This window comes from Vombatus ursinus, unplaced genomic scaffold, assembly GCF_900497805.2.
Source record: "Vombatus ursinus unplaced genomic scaffold, bare-nosed wombat genome assembly UNPS02011649.1, whole genome shotgun sequence".
NCBI classification, from domain to species: Eukaryota; Metazoa; Chordata; class Mammalia; order Diprotodontia; family Vombatidae; genus Vombatus; species Vombatus ursinus.
The window spans coordinates 1,895,934-1,914,920 of NW_020951427.1; the positions used below are offsets into that span (position 1 = coordinate 1,895,934).

The 18,987-nt window shown below is 36.1% G+C and overlaps 1 protein-coding gene across 1 annotated transcript in view; it reads right to left on the bottom strand.

Moving 5' to 3' along the window:
* Positions 1–18,987, bottom strand: part of CNTNAP2 (contactin associated protein like 2) — a 2,649,987-nt gene that overhangs the window by 963,469 nt on the left and 1,667,531 nt on the right. The window contains exon 11 of the mRNA XM_027856858.1: positions 661–767. Within this exon, the coding sequence (XP_027712659.1) occupies positions 661–767 (107 nt within the window). The remainder of the gene's footprint in view (positions 1–660; positions 768–18,987) is intronic.

Consider the following 18,987-nt stretch of genomic DNA (forward strand, 5'->3'; position numbering starts at 1 on the left):
ATTCATCAAGATGCACATTTTCTATTACTCTGTATTTCAGGAAAGGGAACCATCATGACAAAACATTTATTACACTTTCAATTCAATATCCATAATATCACTTACACAGATAGTAAGTAACAGATCTGGGCCTGGCATGATAACACAATAGACCTCAAGAGACTCATTATGTGACCTCTATTAGGACAAGTAACTTTCTCTTTGCTATTCTTTAACTTTACTGCGTGCCTTCAATGTCTTTGGATACTGCACCAAACAATGAATTTTTAGACCTATAGATGTTTACAATTGTTCACATTATACCCATCATACCATTACTACTAATGTCCAAACTCTGAGTAGGGTCAATATTGCCAATTATTCTCAATATCAACTACTTCTGCCAAAACCAGTGTAAACTAAACAATGCATTCATTAATTATGGGCATTATTTTGTCCTCCTCCTTCTGTCATTCAGCTTTGCAAGTGTATTTTGAAAACTCAGGCATTACTTTATGTAAGACCTATAGCAAAATCCTTCATTCAGTAGCTCATTTTCCAGTTTGTGGATTATTCAGGCTTAGTTTTCTAGGCTTTTTTAGCAGTGGTAAAAATGAACAAACAAAAAACATGGGATACTTATATAATTACAAATGTAAAGTGAGATAAATTGGCACTTACAATTATGGCAGGTGGCCCCGCTGTATCCTGTCCCATCACAAGTGCACTTGAAGCTGTCCCAGGTTTGGGAGCATTTACCACCATGCTCACAGTGATTGGGCACACATCTGTCAGAATGAGACACAAACAGAAATGAACCAACAAACAAACAAGATTTATGAATGGCCAACTTCCAAGCTGCCTGGGCAATATATCATTTCAATGCCAGTTTGCCTTCCTGAAGCAATTAATCCTTGTTAGTTTAAGCAGATTAATATGAATCATGATGGAAGATGCCAACTGTACAAAAGATGATGTATCACAGGTCTGGTGGTTCCTGATTTTGAGCAAACAGCAGAAATTAACAAACTATTGGAAGATGCATTTGCATATCAGAGGTCAAAATTTATTTTTGTCTTTATACAAAGGAAGATACTTGCTCTGTCATTATCCTGGGAGGAAGATGGAGATAAGTTGCCTTGAATGTCTATGGTATGTTCGATGATATGACTGAGCTAGTCACAGCAAGCTGACCTTCTATAATACAGGTTGTAGCAAAAGTATTGATACTGTTCTTACCTTATTAAAGCCATTGTAAACCTACTAGTTAATGTAAGCCACTAGAAGCATATCAACCGGTGGAAGCTCTTGGAGTGACATCATATACCAGACCCTCCTCAGCAAAATTGTGCAGAAGCTGTAAGTATTTTTGACAAGCCCATCTTCTTTTTTTTTACCACTCCTTTCCTCTTTTGTAACTCATCATCTTCTGATCCCATTCAACAGAGATGGAGACAGAGGAAGGATGTTTACCCCTAAACTTTAGAGTCAATTTTTTTTCATTAATTTATTCAATAAATATTTATTAAGAACTAGCCTCATGTAAAAACAGAATATCAGAATAGATAGTCTGGAAGACTTGAAGTCTGGAAGACTTGGATTCAAACACCACTTTTCATCTTTACCACCCTTGTGATCTTGGGAAAATCCCTTATACCCTATGCAATGCAGTCTACTCCCCATGACTTAAATAATAAGTCACAAACTGCTTAAGATCTGCTGGAAATCAAAGATCTTTTTCATGGTCACATATGCATAAAATACTATGTTTAGAGAGATGCAATATACAGTCCCATAATGAGCAAGATCAAATGATACAATGTTTGTAATGCACTTTACACATTGCTGGGCCCATAGCAGTCACTTGCCAAATGCTTATTCTCTCCCTCTCTCCGTCATCCTGGTAGGGTAGATGAGGCATTATCTATATTACCAGATATTAGTAAGGCAGAATATGGCAAAAGTTTAAGATGGATACAAGGTGCCAAAGGAATTTGTAGAAGGGACACATCACATAGGGTTGGCAGATCATGGAAAGCTCTCTGCAATCAGCAGCATTTGATGGGAGACTTTAAAAGACCGAACCAGGTAGTGAGAGCGAAGAGGCAGCATCCTGGGCACAGGGAACCACATAAGCAAAGGTACAAGGTGATCTAGCCAGAGCTGTGTTTGTGGATCAGTAGACAATGACAGAATTTAGAATTGGAAGGGAACTTTGAGATCATCTGGTCCAATCCCTTCAATTCTGTTCAAGAATAAACATTAGATATGCTCTAATGAAGATTCTTTTAAAAAAAGGCATACCTTTGTGATGCTTTACATGTCTACTATGTGCCATGTGTTGTGCTAGGCATGGAGCATGTGAGGGATAAAATGAAAGGCTTTACCCCCAAGGAGCTTACTTTTTAATATTGATGGATGATATGGTTTAATATGTGCAAAAGTAGAGAACTGATGCAAAGCAAAAGAGAAATTATTTACAAGAAAAAGACATTAGCAACTGGGGGAAGGTAGAGGGGGATCAGTAAATACCATGTGTGCCAGGTGATGCCTTAGTTTTACTTTGAAGGAAGCTGGGGAATCTACAAAGGTGAAAAACAGGGAGAGAATGCATTAGAGAAGTGAGGGGTTACTTGTGCAAATGTAAAGACTAGGACATATGAGAAGTAACGCTGACAGGCCAGTCTGTGAGTAAAGGCGAGCAAAGTCCATATGGGTGAAGTGATTTGTCTAAGGTCACACAAACAGTAGTGGGAGAGTCAGAGTTAGAAACCAGGTCCTTCACTCCAAATCCAACAGATCAGTGATTCTAACACCTCATAAGCTCCTTGAGTGCAGGGATTGTTTTTTTTTCTCTTTCTGTATCACCAGTACTTAGCACAATGTCTGGTGCATAGTAGGTGCTTAATAATATTGATTGACTAATATCCCATCAATCATTATGTATGTCTTGGGGCATTTTCAGGGAGTCAGAGAGTTGGACTAAAAGCAGATGCAAGGCTGTATCAAACTGACACTAGGAGAAAGAAAAGAATCTCACAGGTGAGATCTATCTTGCTAAGAACCTATTTGAGAATGAGACTTAGTCATGTCCTAAGGGAGCTAATGTAGGAAACAGCTTGCCTGTTGTTTATTGAGACAAAGGCAAAGCAGGTAAGCATTTAGGCCTTTAGGGTAAGCCAGGCAGAGCAGGTAAGCATTTAGGCCTCTAGGATAAATGAAAGCATGACTAATTTATTTTAGGTAGTCTTAGCCCAAACCTCCATGGGATAGAATCACTCCACCAGGGCTTTTGATGCTCCATATTCATTACCATAAGCTCTGATACAGATCCTTAAAAAACAAAATGAAACAAAAAGGATGGCTTTGCAATGGTTTAAGTATTTAAATTTAAAAAAAGAAGTTTTCTCATCCTAATGTTTTAGAGAGCTCAATTTAGCTAACCCTAATTAAATCAGGTTAATATTGGAGTGAGAGACACAGAAAGATAGAGTGGTAAGAGCAACAGACTTGCAGTCAGGAAGCCTTGACTCAAGTGCTGCTTTTGTCACCTAATGGCTGTGTGAACCTGGGTAAGTCACCTAATCAGCCCCAAGGACCTCTCTAAGTTACAGATGAAATACTGATCTGCACCAATGGAGGGGATTTCCACACAGCAAACCCTTCCACCTGTGAAATGAAAGGGAATTAGAATTCACCAAAGAAAATCCACAGAATAGCCACATACATATCTATAATCAAGAATGTACAAGCTGTGTATTTTTTGTCCTATACCTGTAATATCAAAGTTATAAGGAACTCTCAGTGAACAAACTCCTTTTGCTAACTCGGTTAGCACTACTTCTATAATTCTTGGCTGGAGAGATCCTCTAGAGTACTTAGAGATTAAGTGATTTGCCCAAGATCACGCAGCCAGTATGTATCAGAAATGGGACTTCAGCCCAAGTCTTCTTGACTCTGAAGACAGTTGTCTAGCAACTGTATAGTGTGACCTTTTACATTATGTATTAAAATCAAACAACCAACTTGGGGCATACATAATTATCAAGTCAGGATGATTAGATATTTTCTTTTAAAAACATTTTGTTATCTTTTTTTTATAATATCATCAGAATTTCTTCCAGCATCCTTTTCCCTCTCCCCTGCCCAGAGAACCATCCCATGTAACAAATAATATTTTTTAACAGAAAAATAGTGGGATACTTTCTAATATACCTTACGCTATTTACCTCTTAAGGTTGCTGGGAGGAAAACCCATTGTTAACATTAAAACACCACACAAGTATGAATCATTGATATTACACAGTATTTGAGACATTGGCATAACTGCTTTAGAGAATTTCAGTCAAAGATTTCTCTAAATGTGAAAATCTGAATATGAATTTTCACATTTTACTTCCAAAGGCTCCACTCCCTTTTCTTAAAATATTTTCTCTTTCTAATTTCCATTATCCTTCTGCTTAGCACTAGCTCTCTCTCATTAATGGTAAAATACATTTTGCTTTCAAATAAACTGGGCTCAAAATGCAATTTACAATCCCTGATTTTGTATCTTCATATTAAAAAAAGATTAGGACCTCCTACCAACCAAATTAAAATTATTTCAGAAAATAAAATACAAATTAAACTCATTCTGAACAGCAATATACCTTACAGGCACACACGCGTGCACACACACACACACACACACACACACAACACTTCTGTCATGTTAGTACAAGAGTGGGAAATCACACCAAATAAATTGAAGTCCCCTTAGAAGAAATGCTTGTTTTACTGTAAGAAATACAGATCATTTTCCCAAATGATTTGAGATTCAATGCGGGTTTTCATTCTGAAAGCCAAAGCATAGTTTCTAGTAAATCTGTGGATCAGCAGAGCACAGGCAGGATCTTTACCACACTAAACCATTGGGGAGCAGTATTCCTGACAGAAGCACCCCTTCTCTACTTCTCCATGCACCAATTGTTTATGTTCTTATGTTCTCCAGAAATTATCTCCGAGTTCCCATTTTCCACTGGTACAGGATTCTTACAAAAAGCCCTGGCTCCAGGAAAACTCTCATTTGCTTCATAATTAAGCTTAAGTTGAACTTTTAACCCAAACGCCACTGATGAATTACAGTGACTTGACCAGGACTGGTTTTATTCACAGGTGAAATAGGTATCCATCCACCTGAGTGGTACAATTTGAGGCATTCCAAAAAAAAATCTCTTTTCTTGAAATAGATCTCTTATTAGTGTACTCCAGTACCAGCCTATCATGTCATTAGATTTGTTCTTTAGAGTTAAGGCATCCTATCTCCAGAAGATTTGGGAAAAGTAGCACATTATTAAAATATTAGCTAACTAGCACCAACCAATAAATCAGCAAAGATTCATTTATCTAGATAGCTGTCACTGAAGTACAAGTATAAAATACGAATGAGATAAAATGTTTTGAGAACAAAATTTTCTGATTGTGGTATATTTCCCAGAGAGGGCAAAACAATATTTATAACGTTATAGTTTAGGGCCTGTTTTTAGTTTTCAGTTAAGCAGCACAGGGAAGTCCAGGCTTTCATCATGGTTATATATTATTATATATACTTCACAGCATAATTCACTATAATTCTCAGGTTCATAGAGCTGCAGCAACCCAGAAGGAACAAAACAATAGTAATAGTAACTCAAAAGGAATAAAAGCATTAACATCTGTTCTGGCACTGTATAAAATCCTGAGAGAACAAAGCTCTAAACAGGAAGAAGGTGTGCCTGAGAAAACTGAGTCCCTAAAGCAGGGGTGGGGGACTTCTAGGCCCTCAAATGTGGCCCTTTGACTGAATCTAAACTTCATAGAACAAATTCTCTTAATAAAAGGATTTGTTCTGTAAAACTTGGACTCAGTCAAAAGGCCACACCCAAGGACCCAGAAGTCCACAGGTGGCCTCGAGGCTGCAGGCTCCCCACCTCTTCCCTAAAGAATAGGTAGATATGAAAGAAGAGAGTACTGAAAGGGAAGAAGGAGAAAACTAGGAGAGAATTGGGTTGACCTTGAATCTGGACCCCTCTTTTCAGTGGGTTACCAAAAGTTCACTCTGAGCAGATATTTTGTCTTGTATCATATAATTAGAATCCCATGTAACAGTGTTCTTGTATCTTTTAGTGTGGTTTAGTAACTGAAAGTTGAAAGGATTTGTGAAATTTTATTTTACAGAATGATTTCTCTTCTTAATCAGGTTGTAGCTTTTCTGAATGTGGTGCTTCATAGGTCTGGATCACAGAGTGGCAACTATAACTATGCAAATATATAGTGACAGGTTCATTTCACCCTTAGGTTGAATGACTGCCATCTCAGGACCAAAAATCCAGTCTTTCCTCCATTTTCTCTGCTTGCCCCACAGAAATAACTGCCAAGGGTCTCTGAATTGCCTTTCAATTAATGGCGGATCCTTAGATACACAGAAAATATATGAGGTGGTATCTGCCTCATTTTAAAGGAAAGCATCCTTTTAAGAAACTGATGAAATATCTGTAAAGTCCTATCTGGTTATTCAATGTGAAATTTAAATGGTCATCTTAGTATAATTTACAGTCTGAAATATATGGACTTTACTTTTGTCCTAGCTTTCCCATTTCTTTCTGTTCATTGAAACAAGCAATTCATTTGAAATGCTATTTGAATGCCATTTCCTTACTGTCAGGAATCTCTTTCCACAGTAATAATAATAGCTCTCATTTCTATAGCCCATTATGCTCTATAAGACATTTTCCTTATAACAATTCAGAGAATGATGCAGTGTAAGTATGATTATTCCCCTTTTGAAGATGAGGAAACTGAGGCAGAGAGAGATTAAATAACTTGTTCATGGACACTAAGAAGGAGTGTGCTGATAAAGTTAAATGATAACTCTCCTAGAAAAAAAAAATGTATGCAAGACACATTTTAAAGTTTAATTTGCATTACCTACACTTTTTCCCTCACTCTCTTAGGGCTAGACCAGGGGTGAGGAATCTGCCTTCTAAGTCCTTGGGTGCAGCGTTTTGACTGAGTCCAAGTTTCACAGAACAGATCCTTTAAGGGGATTTGTTCTGTGAAGTTTGGATTCAGTCAGAGGGCCACCACACTTGAGAACCTAGAGGGCCACATGTGGCCTTGAGGCTGCAGATTCCCCACCCTTGGGGGTTAGACCATTGGTGTCAGACACCATTCCCATGGGCTGCCCCTGGTCCTCACCACTAATGAGGGAAGCCTGAACTTTATTAAAATAGAATTGGGAAATATTTAATAAAATAGATAAAATGTAATAAAGCATTACTTTTTAAAACCAAGTTAATATGCAGCAGCAGGGATCCTTATGTGCTGATTAGGGGCCCATTTCTATTTGAGTTTGACAACTATTCTAGACAATCAACAAACCAATAAATCAAGCCTGGATTTGCAGCATTTGCTGATTTCCAAGGCATAAATGCTCACAGTGAAAATTTACCAACTGACTTTTACAAGCTAGCTGGCTTCAGCACAAATCTGTTGGTGATGATATGCACCAGCATTTCCACCCACTTCTGAGTTAGTGTTTTGTTTTGTTTTGTTTTTTCTAACTATACAGCAGTGTTTCTTAATAACCCAGTGGTTTAATAATAACCCATCAATCCTCATTATCAATTTCTAGTGATGTTTTAGCAAAGTATTTTATTTTTATAATTATTTAATTTTTACTTGGGTATAGTTTTCCCTCTTTAAAATGTGTCACCCTGATAGAGTAGTATTCTAACATGGTAGTATGCATAAAATAAGGCAGGTAGCTATATGAAAGGGTTACATTCAAATGCATTTAGAAACTTCTACTTTGCTTTCGTGGAGGCTGCTAGATGGCCCAGTGATTAGAGCGCTGGGCCTGGATTTAGGAATACCTAAATTCATATCCAGCCACAAATACTTGCTGATTGTGGGACCCTGAGCAAGTCACTTAACATGTGTTTGCCTTAACTCTACATCTATAAACACTAATCCAAATGACTAATAATTAGAAAAAAATTTCAGATTGGTAAAACTGGTAAGAAAATCAGCATCACAAGTATTGTAATTGGGATTGTTTTCCTTAATTATGTACTTGTTACAAGAGGTTTTTTTATTATTTTTTTTCCTGTCGCGGAGCAGAGATCAATGGAGGAGAAAATACGTGTAACTTTTTTTAAGGCCTAAGTAAAAATGGTCCAAATCAATAATTAGTTAAATGCAAATTAAATCAACTCTCAGACTCCACTGCTCCTGCATAGAAGTAACAAAAATGAAAAGAAGGATATGAGAAGTATAGGAAGGGTTATGGGAAAACAGACACATAAGTTTCCTGTTGAAGCTGTGAAGTTTCCCCCCAAATCATAAAATTATTGATTCAGTGATTCCGCTAGAGGGCTATATCTTTCAAGATAGGAAAGGAACCCAAGTGTACAAACATATTGATAGCAGCTCCTTTTGGTATGTCCAAGACCTAGAAAGTAAGATGTTACATCCTACAATAAGTAGCACAAGAACTGAACAAATTCAGTTATGTGAATGTTATGGAACAATAACATGGCATAAAACCCAGGCAAGTTCAGTGAAATCTGGTTGGGTCAATGCAGACTACAGGGAGTATTTGCTAACAACACAACACAGTGAAGACCAACAGCTTGGCAAGATGTCTCACCTCTTATTATTGTAATGGTTAACCAGTATATCAAAGATTTATCAAGATCTGTGCAATCTGTCTCCTTACCAAGAGGTGCCAGATAGAAGATGTAGAATAAAAAGCCGATTCTTAGAAATGGACAGTGTGGCAATTTGTGTTCCTTGACCATGTGCTTTAATTACAAGTATTTTGTTGGTTTTTTTTTTTTCAATTTGGGGTAGGAGAGGATAGCAATGGGAGGGGTACTAGCAATAGGATTGCCCTGTCCCTGATCCTCCATGCCCCAAAATAATAAGGAAACTGATGGATTATGATAACACAAAAGAACAGAAGGAATGAAAAAGCTTTGAAAGTGTTATTTGAATTCATTATTACTCAAAAAGAAATTCAAGCTAACCACATTTGTTTCACGTATAATCCTTTTTTTTTCTATTTTATGGTATATCTAAAATGTTCATTTTATTTCATGTATATGAATTTCAAATTTTAAAAAATCAAATAATGATGTTTTCCTCTTTGTCATTTTCACCAATATTGGAGGCATAACAATAAATGGTAAAATTCTTTTCTAAACAACAACAACAACAACAACAACAATAATAACAACAACAACAACAACATCTGTTTGCCTTAATCCACTAGAGAAGTAAATGTAAAACCATTCAGTGTCTTTGCAAGGAAATCCCGTGGACAGTACTGGTGTGCATGGTCCAGGGGTCATGAAGAGTTGGGCATGACTGAAAGGTTGAACAACAACTGTGCTGTCAAGGTCTCCAGATGCCTGCTGCCACAAAAAATCCACCTCTTTGATACCAGTGCTCTCCCAGAGCTTGTTGAAGTAGCATTGCTGGGGTCAGAATTATATCTAATACCATATATATAATACCATATATATATATATATATAATACCATATATAGAGAAGAGGATGGATGAATAAAAAGATTGTGAAGGTAACACTGACAGGACTTGGAAAATGACTAGATATGAACTTTGAGATTAAAGAATGACTCCATGGTTTTCATACCTGGCTGATGAACTGGAAGAATGGTAATGGCTTCGATAGAAATACGGCAGTTTGGAGGAGGGACAGGTCTTGAGAGAAATACAGTGAGTTCTATTGGGAAAAGATAGAGTTTGACATACTTATGGGACATTTTGGTATTGGTGTACCAAAGGCAGTTGGAATTATGGGATCTATGATCTATCAGTAGATAGGTCAGGGCTGTATATAGAGACCTGAGAGTAATCTACAAAGACATGGTCACTGAATTTATGTTAGCTGATGAAATTAACAAAGGATAGAGTTTCTAGAGAGAAAAGTGTTCAGGAGAAAGTCATGTAGTTGTGAGTTGGTGAATCCTGTAAAGATTATAGGGAAGGAAGGTAATTCAGAAGCCCTTCAGACTACAGTTCAATAAAATGGGCCTTGTAGCATCACATGACCTGCTTCCTTTGGCTTTGTTGGGCTAAAGTGGACAACAAAGTTCTTCAAGAGGTAAAATTAAAAATCCTAACCTCTACATTATCATTAAAAAACAGACCTCTACAAGATATGCCAGAGAGAGGCTATGACTGGAACATGGACCCTAAGACTAACAGAAGAGCCCCTGATGTCAGGACTCTGGTTTCCTGCTCTAGCTTTGAGACTGTCTGTGACCACGGACACATTGTTTCACCTCTCTTGGCCTCATTTTTTTTTATCTATAAAATAGAGATGGTCATAATGCTTATACTAACTCATCAGGCTTTTTGTTATGAGGAAAAGAATTCACAAACATTCAAAAAGAGCTACATATATGTAACTTGTTATCATCCACTATTAGTTTGTGAGAAGAGTAGATTAGCATCTTATTGGAAACTCATGTTTTATTTTCTTTTGTCTGATAAAGCTCATAAATATTTTAAAGGATATAATTTATGAATGAAATCACTACCAAAATATGTAGTGATAAAGCACTAAACATAGAGAAATAGAGTTGGTGCTTACAAAACTCCCTGAAGAGTTATCTATAGGTCCAGAAGATTTGGTTATGAATTTAAGACAAGAGAAAATTAAAATTAAGATGATAGAAGTGAAAGGCACTAAACTATTCTCCTAAAATGGGTTCCTACCCCAAAGTCCCTCTAGCAAGGAATGAGTATTCTATTATTTCTCCTCTGGGAAGCACTGCCATTTCTTGAATGTAGAGCCATTTTTTAACATGCCCATATTTAAAACAATAAACTGGAGAAACTGGGTTAGGAACAAAGAGGGAGAAACAAATGACTTCTAGAGAGCTCATCACTTCTAGAGAGCATTAGCATAAAGACAAAATAATCCTCGCAAGGCAGAAATGGAGAATACTTATATCCTTATTTTCCAGGCATCAACATGAAAGTGGTTTCCCATCAACATCAGCCATAGCAAATATATGTAACTGGGACATAAATCATTGTTTACAATAACCATTAAAGGTAGAGCTAGAGATCAGAATACCTGTCTGTCTCTCTCAGATAGGCAGTGACCAGGAAATATGCTATTAAAAAGTTTCCTATTTAAACAGCTTTTTTAAAGAACAATTTTATTGAGTCTGCCTGGAAATTTCTCTTGACATCTGTCCATCAATAGGTCATTAAAAACAGAAACCTTCACACCTAACTAGATTCTCCAGTCATCTTAATGATAATTGTTATAGAGCATTCAATTAGAGCAAATATTTAGCAGTCAATAAATTTTTCTGTGTTCCAGTTGTAGAACAAGAGAAACTCAAAGTGGTCATCTATTCAGCATACTATATAGACATGACATCAATGATTCAAAAACCACTATCATTTGCATCAGGTAGACATTTACAAACTAGATCCAAAACTCAGTTTCTTAATAGATTAAGAGACATGCAATCTGAGGCAGGGAGAACACCTGCTGTGAAAGCATTTTTTTTTAAGAGTTATGGATTGGTAAAGGCAATGATGATGTATATCTCTATTAGGGGGGAATTTAGACAATTGAGCCTCATGCCAATGGGCTTTTTGTTGTTGTTGTTCTTAAACAGTGATGAGAAAACACAGCAAAAATAACTTCAATGGATCCTGGTCTAATCTTGTTCAAAACCTTCAATAAGTAGGCTATGGTTTTTGCTGCCTTGAAACTGAGGACCTGTCATAACCAGTAGTTTTTAATTTCATATGTTGAAAATCTCATGTATTCATTTCTTTTATATTTATGAGCTTTAAAGAAATTTTTGGGGGCTGAAATAGAGTCATAGAGTCAAAGATTTTTAGTCCTAGAATAGCCCTTAGTGATCCTATAGTTCAATGTTCTTATTTTTTCAGGAAACAGAGGCTAAGAGAAATTAAATAACTGACTGGGTCTAGAATCCAAATTTTGTCCTCCCTGCTTCAGCACTTTTTAAATTTGAAGAAACATTATTGTGGGCTACAATTAAGAATATAATGGAATGAATGATAGTTATATTCAGCTTATATAGGAATCAACTATGTCTTCAGTGAAAAGAAACATAATACAATGAAAATAATATTTCTGAGGTAATTCCTCGTCATGAAGTCACTTTAAATTTCTTTGTAAAACAATGAAATGATTTATAAATGTTTGTTTAAAAGAGTTTTCTCTAGAAGATATGACAGAACATTTAGAAAATATTTCTGCTATATTCTGATATTCTATTATCTACAAAGGAGAAGAGGATTTGATATGTCACTGGTTTCTAAAGAAACACTGGGGGCAAGCATTAATACCCAGCTAAGTGAATCAAAGTATTAAGTATAGGGGAAGGGTGATGGTATCTTTCTTGATTAAGAAACTGGCACAACGATTTCTGCCAGCCAAAGGATTTCATGCTGCTTCCACAAAAATTCTGTGCCTATAATTTGCCACTTTTCTTTATCTATGGAAGAGACATAGGAAACCCAAGAGCAGAGAACTACAAAAGAGATTCAGCTTTTCTTTTACACTCTTGCAGTTAGGTCCTTGAGGTAGCTTAACTAAAGGAAATTCAGAAGTTTATAGAATTAAAAAAACAAACAAACAAACAAATGTAGTGATGAACTAAATAATACCAATGGAAATAAGAAAACTCTGGTTAGGGAGTTACCTAGCTGCTAGTAGAGTTTATGGGAGGTTTTGCCATGCTGATAGTAACATCTTCAAAAATTATCTCTCTAGGATAAGGGTTCTAAGTAGAAAGAAGTCATAGGAACAAAATTACAGGTCATTAGAATTAGAAGAGACCTTAATGATTTTCTACTTAACCTCTCCATTTTATAGATGAGGAAATTGTGGTCTATACAGGTTAAGTGACTTGTCCATGATCACATAACTTTTAGTGGTGAAAAGATAAGGCTTCATGATTCCAAGTACAAGGGCTCTTCCCACTAAACCATATTATATTATGTGTGCCTTTCCAGAGGCTTAGGAGCAGGGGTGTGTTGGAGACAACTCTTAGTGGCTCCTAAAAGTCAGTTGTTAAATTTTTGATATGATTGTTTATACCTCAAAAATTAGCAAACTAGGGGAGAATTTATGACTAAACAAGAGATAGAGAGGATCATGGGAAGCAAAATGGATAATTCTTATTACATGACATTAAAAGGTTTTGTACAAACAAAACTAATGCAAGTTTCTCTGATAAAGGCCTCATTTCTCAAATATGTAGAGAACTGAGCCAAATTTTTAAAAAATAAGAGCCATTCCACAATTGATAAATGGTCAAAAGATATGAAAAGGCAATTTTTTAGAAGAAGAAATCAAAACTACCAATAGTTTTGTGGAAAATACTCTAAATTACTACTGATTAGAGAAATGCAAGTTAAAACAACTCTGACGTACCAACTCACACCTATCAGATTGTCCAATAAGACAGAAAAGGAAAATGACAAATGCTGGGGGATGTGAAAAAAAAATGGGTACTCTATTGTACTACTGGTAGAGTTGTGAAGTGGTCCAATCATACTGGAGAATAATTTGAATCTCTTCCCAAATAGCATAAAACTATACATACTCTTTAACCCAGCAATACCACTACTAAGTTTTATCCCAAAGAGATCAAAGAAAAAAGAAAAGGATGAAATATTTATTGCAGCCTTTTTTTGTGGTGGCAAAGAATTGAAGTTGAGGAGATGTCCATCAACTGGAGAATGACTAAACAAGTTGTGGTCTATGACTGTTCTGAAATACTATTGTGCTATAAGGAATGATGATGGGAATGGTTTCAGAAAAACCTGGGAAGACATACATAAACTGGTGGAAAGTAAGTGAGCAAAACCAGGACAATATTGAACTTAGTAACAGCAATATTGTAATGATGATCAACTGTGAAAGACTTAGCTACTCTAATCAATGCAATAATCCAAGACAATTCCTAATGACTTATGATGAAAAATGCTATCCACCTTCAGAGAGAGAGAGAGAGAGAGAGAGAGACAGACAGACAGATGGACAGAGAGATCTGATGAACTATGAGTACAGACTGAAGCATTATTTTTTCATTTACTTTATTTTTCTTTTGTTTTTTATAAAATGGCTAATAGGGAAATATTTTTCATGAGCTCACATGCACAATATCGTTTGTCTTCTCAGTGAGTGGGGGAGGTGCTAGAAAGAGGGAGAGATTTTGGAACTCAAAATTTAAGAAAATGAATGTAAAAAAATAAAGAGAAAGAAAAGAAACTTCAAATACTCCAAATCAGTGCTTGATTTGTTGTTTTTTTAATTGTCTAGAAGAAAATGTTGAGGGAAATGTTAATAATGCATATTAAACCTAAAAGCGTGTTGTGTGTACATTATTATTATTATTTTGGAGAGCTGCTTGTTAAACATTTACTAGCATATCCCTGAAGGGATGGAAGAAATGTTATAGAGCTGGGGAAAAAAAGATTCAGTAACTGATTGACTATGTAGAAGGAGAGAGAATGAGGAGTTGAACCTGGGTAACCCAAAGGACGGAGATACCTTAACAGAAATCAGCAAATTCAGAAAAGGATAATTTCTGAAGAGTTCATTTTAGATATGTTGTATTTGAGATATCTGGGTATATCCAGTATGAAATATCCAATAGGCAGTTGGTGATTCTGGACTGGAGCTTAGGAAAGGGGGATAAAGGGCTAAATATTTAGATCTCTGAATCTGCTTTTGTGGTTCAGTCTTTTTCAGTCATATCTGGTTCTTCTCTTCAAAGAAATGATAATTAAACCAAGGGGATCTGATAAACTAATCAAGGCAGAGAATGTAGATAAAAGAGAAAAGAGAGTCCAGGACAGAGTATTCTCACAATCAGGTAGTAGAATACAGAAAGCTACTCTAGCCAAAGAAACTGAGATGGAATGATTAGGTAAGATAAACTTAGAAGGAACACAGTGGAGCAAAAAATCATTATTATTCACAGCAAGTGCTGCAAAGAGTTCAAGAAGGATGAAAATTGAGAAAAAGTTAATCAAGTTTGGCAATCAATAAATCACTAAGAACTTTGGAGAGTAATTTCTGTTGAGGGATGAGGTGGAAATTCAGCTTACAGTGGATTGAGGAATGAAGAGGAATATAGGCAAGAAGAGTAGTTAGCATTTTCTAGGAGTATGCTAGTTCATAGAGGAGTGATATAGGACAGTAACTTGAGGGGAGGGTGGAATTAAATGAGAGGTATTTAAAGATGAGTTGCATTTGTAGGCAGCAGAGAAGGAGTCAGTCAACAGTGAGATGTTAAAGAAAAGAGAGAGAGAGAGAGAGAAAGGAGGGGGAGGATAGTGGGTATAATTTTGTATACAGTATTTGTTCCACTGTCAGTTTTATTTTCTATACACTTTGGTCAAGAAACAAAGTCTTTTGCAAGTCACCCACCTTTGCCTGCAACATAGTTGAACATGGAACTAAAGAAGAAATAACTGCACAGAGACCCAACATTTAACATTTATAGCCATTTAGGAAACTTGATAATAGCCTTAACAGCATGGCATATAGAATTGCTACCCCACTAGTTTGCATCTGCTCCTGGACAGTAACATCCAAAACCGAATTCCATTACTTTTGGATTAGCATCAACAAATGGGTTGCATCACTGAAGCTGTTAAAAGAATGGCCCTCCATTAGAAGAACAAATTGACAGCATTAGTTCAGAGACCAAGACTGGATGAGCCTGGAAATGAAACACATCCTCCCTTTTTATGAGGCTGTCACTAAGTTTTATTGATGAGAAGATAGGCAGTGCATCTACCCCTGCCGTTCTTGCTTTTGGAGGGAGAGATCTCTTTTGTTTCCTTTCACTGTGACTAGTAAACACACCACTGAGTGTTATTCAGGTGTTACCTTACTGACATTTTTTTAAGTTTATATTTACTATGTACTGATTTTGCTCCCACACATTTTGCAAGTAGCTCTTACTTCAAATTTAAGTCACATATCTCCTTTTTAAAGTCTTAAAAGTACGAATAGCCCTTCCCCAAGTACCAACACAAATGCTCTGTAGCCCCTGTTCTGTGGTACACATGAGCACACACACTGCCCTGTCACATACATCTAGATCTCAGAATTCATCATTCAACTAATTTTCAGTTCACCAGAAACCAGTAAGTCTGGTAAACCACAAATAAATGATTTGTCACCTATGGCTTTTTCAACTAATTGCTTTGGAACAGACAGGCTCATTCCCTGATAGGCACACATTTTTGGAGAGAGCAGAAATGAAAAGAGGTGACTCTTACATCTTCTATTCTGAAGCTTAGAATAATTGACTCCCAGATACCTCAAAGTCCGAGTGCAGAAAAATAATTCCTATAAAACTGAAGTTATTTTCAAAGAAAGTAGTAACAATGAAAACATAACTCTTCTATTGACAGGCACTTGGCTTTAAAAATGGTCATGAAACAATCTCAGCATGCTTAATTTTAATTACTAACAACCCATTTCTATGGATTTATTATCTAACTCCAATGCCTTATGATTGCCCTATAGAAAAATTGATAGGCTATAATTTGCTTCTGAATAGAGGTTCCTGATCCTACTTTTATGCTTTTCAAGTTATTACAGCATTACCATTTATGTTGTTATGGCTTAGACTCTCTCAGTGCTTCAGTTAATTAATAAACCATGGGTCCCAGGAGTTTATGCCTCAGTGGTAAAAATTCATTCAAGAAGCTCAGTATGGGAAGCGTAAGCCAGATAGACAGCAGAGGGTTTTCTTTTTCTTCTCTCTCTTAAAAATAAAAAAAAAGCTACCTACAGTTTCAGTTATGGTACAACACATTTGGGCTCAGCTATGAAGATTCTCCTTTTGAAAAAGAGTAGAGTTTGCATATAATTCTATCAGTTTTTTTATTTTAAATGAACAAAAAAAATCATTTTCTTATGTGCATATAAAGGAATTGAGTATTATTTTGAAACCATAAAATTCCACTTGGATTATGGTTATGTGATGTGCAATAAAACTCTCCCTACCTCTGAATGGTTGGTTTAAAAATGGTTAATTTTGTGAGAAGGGAGGAAAATGGCATTTGGCTAAGTTAATCAGTTGTTTATTAATTCAGTAAAAATAGTAAACTCTATGCAGATATAGTGACAGTTCTAGAAAAATCAGTCAAAATTTGAAGGTTAATACAAAAGCACAGTTAAAGGAATGTCTTTCAAATAATCAATTTCCCCTCTGGTATAATGACAATACAAGTAAATTCAGCTGAAAAGGAACTCTTAAGTGGGGAGATGAATATAGCTCATTTTCTTGGTAAGGCAAATTCCCATATATTATAAAGAGAATTTCAGTATGATTAATCTTGAAATAAAAGGCTTATCCCTTTCCAATTAGAGTATAGAAACTGAAGTGAAAGGGTGTTGGGGAAGGGGGACAATTACTCTTCTCTATTCAAATTATATGGCATAAAGATTAGAGAAAAAATGTAGATTTCTAACATAATCATAGTGAATGTATGACCTACTAAAAAGAACTGAAATGACAAATCTTTGCACTTCAGTCAGGATTGCCCCTACGCTGTACTAAATTCTAGGAGCTGCTTTTAAGAATTTCTGGCTTGATCTATCCCTTCCTCTTTTAGAATTCTTTTTTTTTCTTTAAGAAGCACTGGTAATTTGCATAGGCTATCTCTGAAGGAAGTGCAGGAATGTTCCTCTGAACCATAAGTTAGTTGTCCTTGGAGGTGCGAGCAGGAGGAACAAAGCAACGAGACGAGGAAAAGGCAAATAGGATGAAAACACCATAAGCCAATCCAGAATGGAAAACAGGGATTTCTTTGAGTAATGAACAAAGGAGGTATTTTCACAGCTGCCCTCCGTGTGAATGTGAGGGATAGATATAAGAGATGTGGGGGAAGAAGTTTTCAATAGGTTAGAAGAAAGAACTGCAACACTGAAATTTCCATAGGTCAGTTGCTTGAGAAATAGTCCCTTGGAGAGATGATAATGACCATTATCTGTTGGACAAATGAACTGAATGGAATATTGAAGTGGAGTCACAGCAATGGTGATGAACACCAAAATGGAGGTGTAAACTTCAACTTCACTCTCTTAGTTGAGGAAAGAAAAGTATTTTAAGTCATGATTTGCAATGGATGGCTTAAGAGTTCTACATCAGGAGGACTTCAATCTCCATGGTCTTTAAGTCCTGTTCCTTTCTTGTGTCAATAATGCTATACTAAGTTTTGGAAGATTTGAGGTTGACTGCTTATAAAGGGAGTGGATGGATATTCTTAATGATCAAATGCCAAACTTCTCCAAAAAATGATCAAGAGAAATGAGAATTTCCTGAAGAATTTCCTAGGTCCTTTGTGTTGGAAGAGAATCTCTGATACAGGAATTATAGTAGTATAAAGTGTAAATTGTCTTTCCTCATTTTAGCCAAGGGGAAGGAAGAAAAGGTTCTTCTCACAAGTTAAAAAGACTGTAGCCAAAAATCCAAGTTAGATATCATGTAATAAATCCTCCTTGTCTTACATAAGGGGAATCGCAGTACCAAAGAAGGTAAATGACTTACTCTAGGTCCTATTGCTAGAAAATTACAGGCCTAGGATTTGAATCCATTTTCTATCACCTTACTGTTAGATATCTCTGAAATACATCTTCTGATTAGAACACATGGGCAAAAGGTCTACAAGTGTCATACATTGCATTTCAGACTGTTATGATGTACTGACCTTTCATGCTGATTTTTCCTCAGTTTTCTTTTCTAAAGTTTTCTTAAAAATACGGTTTATTATATGACTCTATGAGAGTCAGAGATGCCTCTTTGAGGCATATAGGACACTGGGGAGGGGATTATAGTGATATAAGAAGACATCAATTAAAACTTATTTTTAAAATGAAACTCCTGGGACCCATAGTTTAGTAATTAAACTGAAGCACTGAGAGAGCCTAAGTCATAA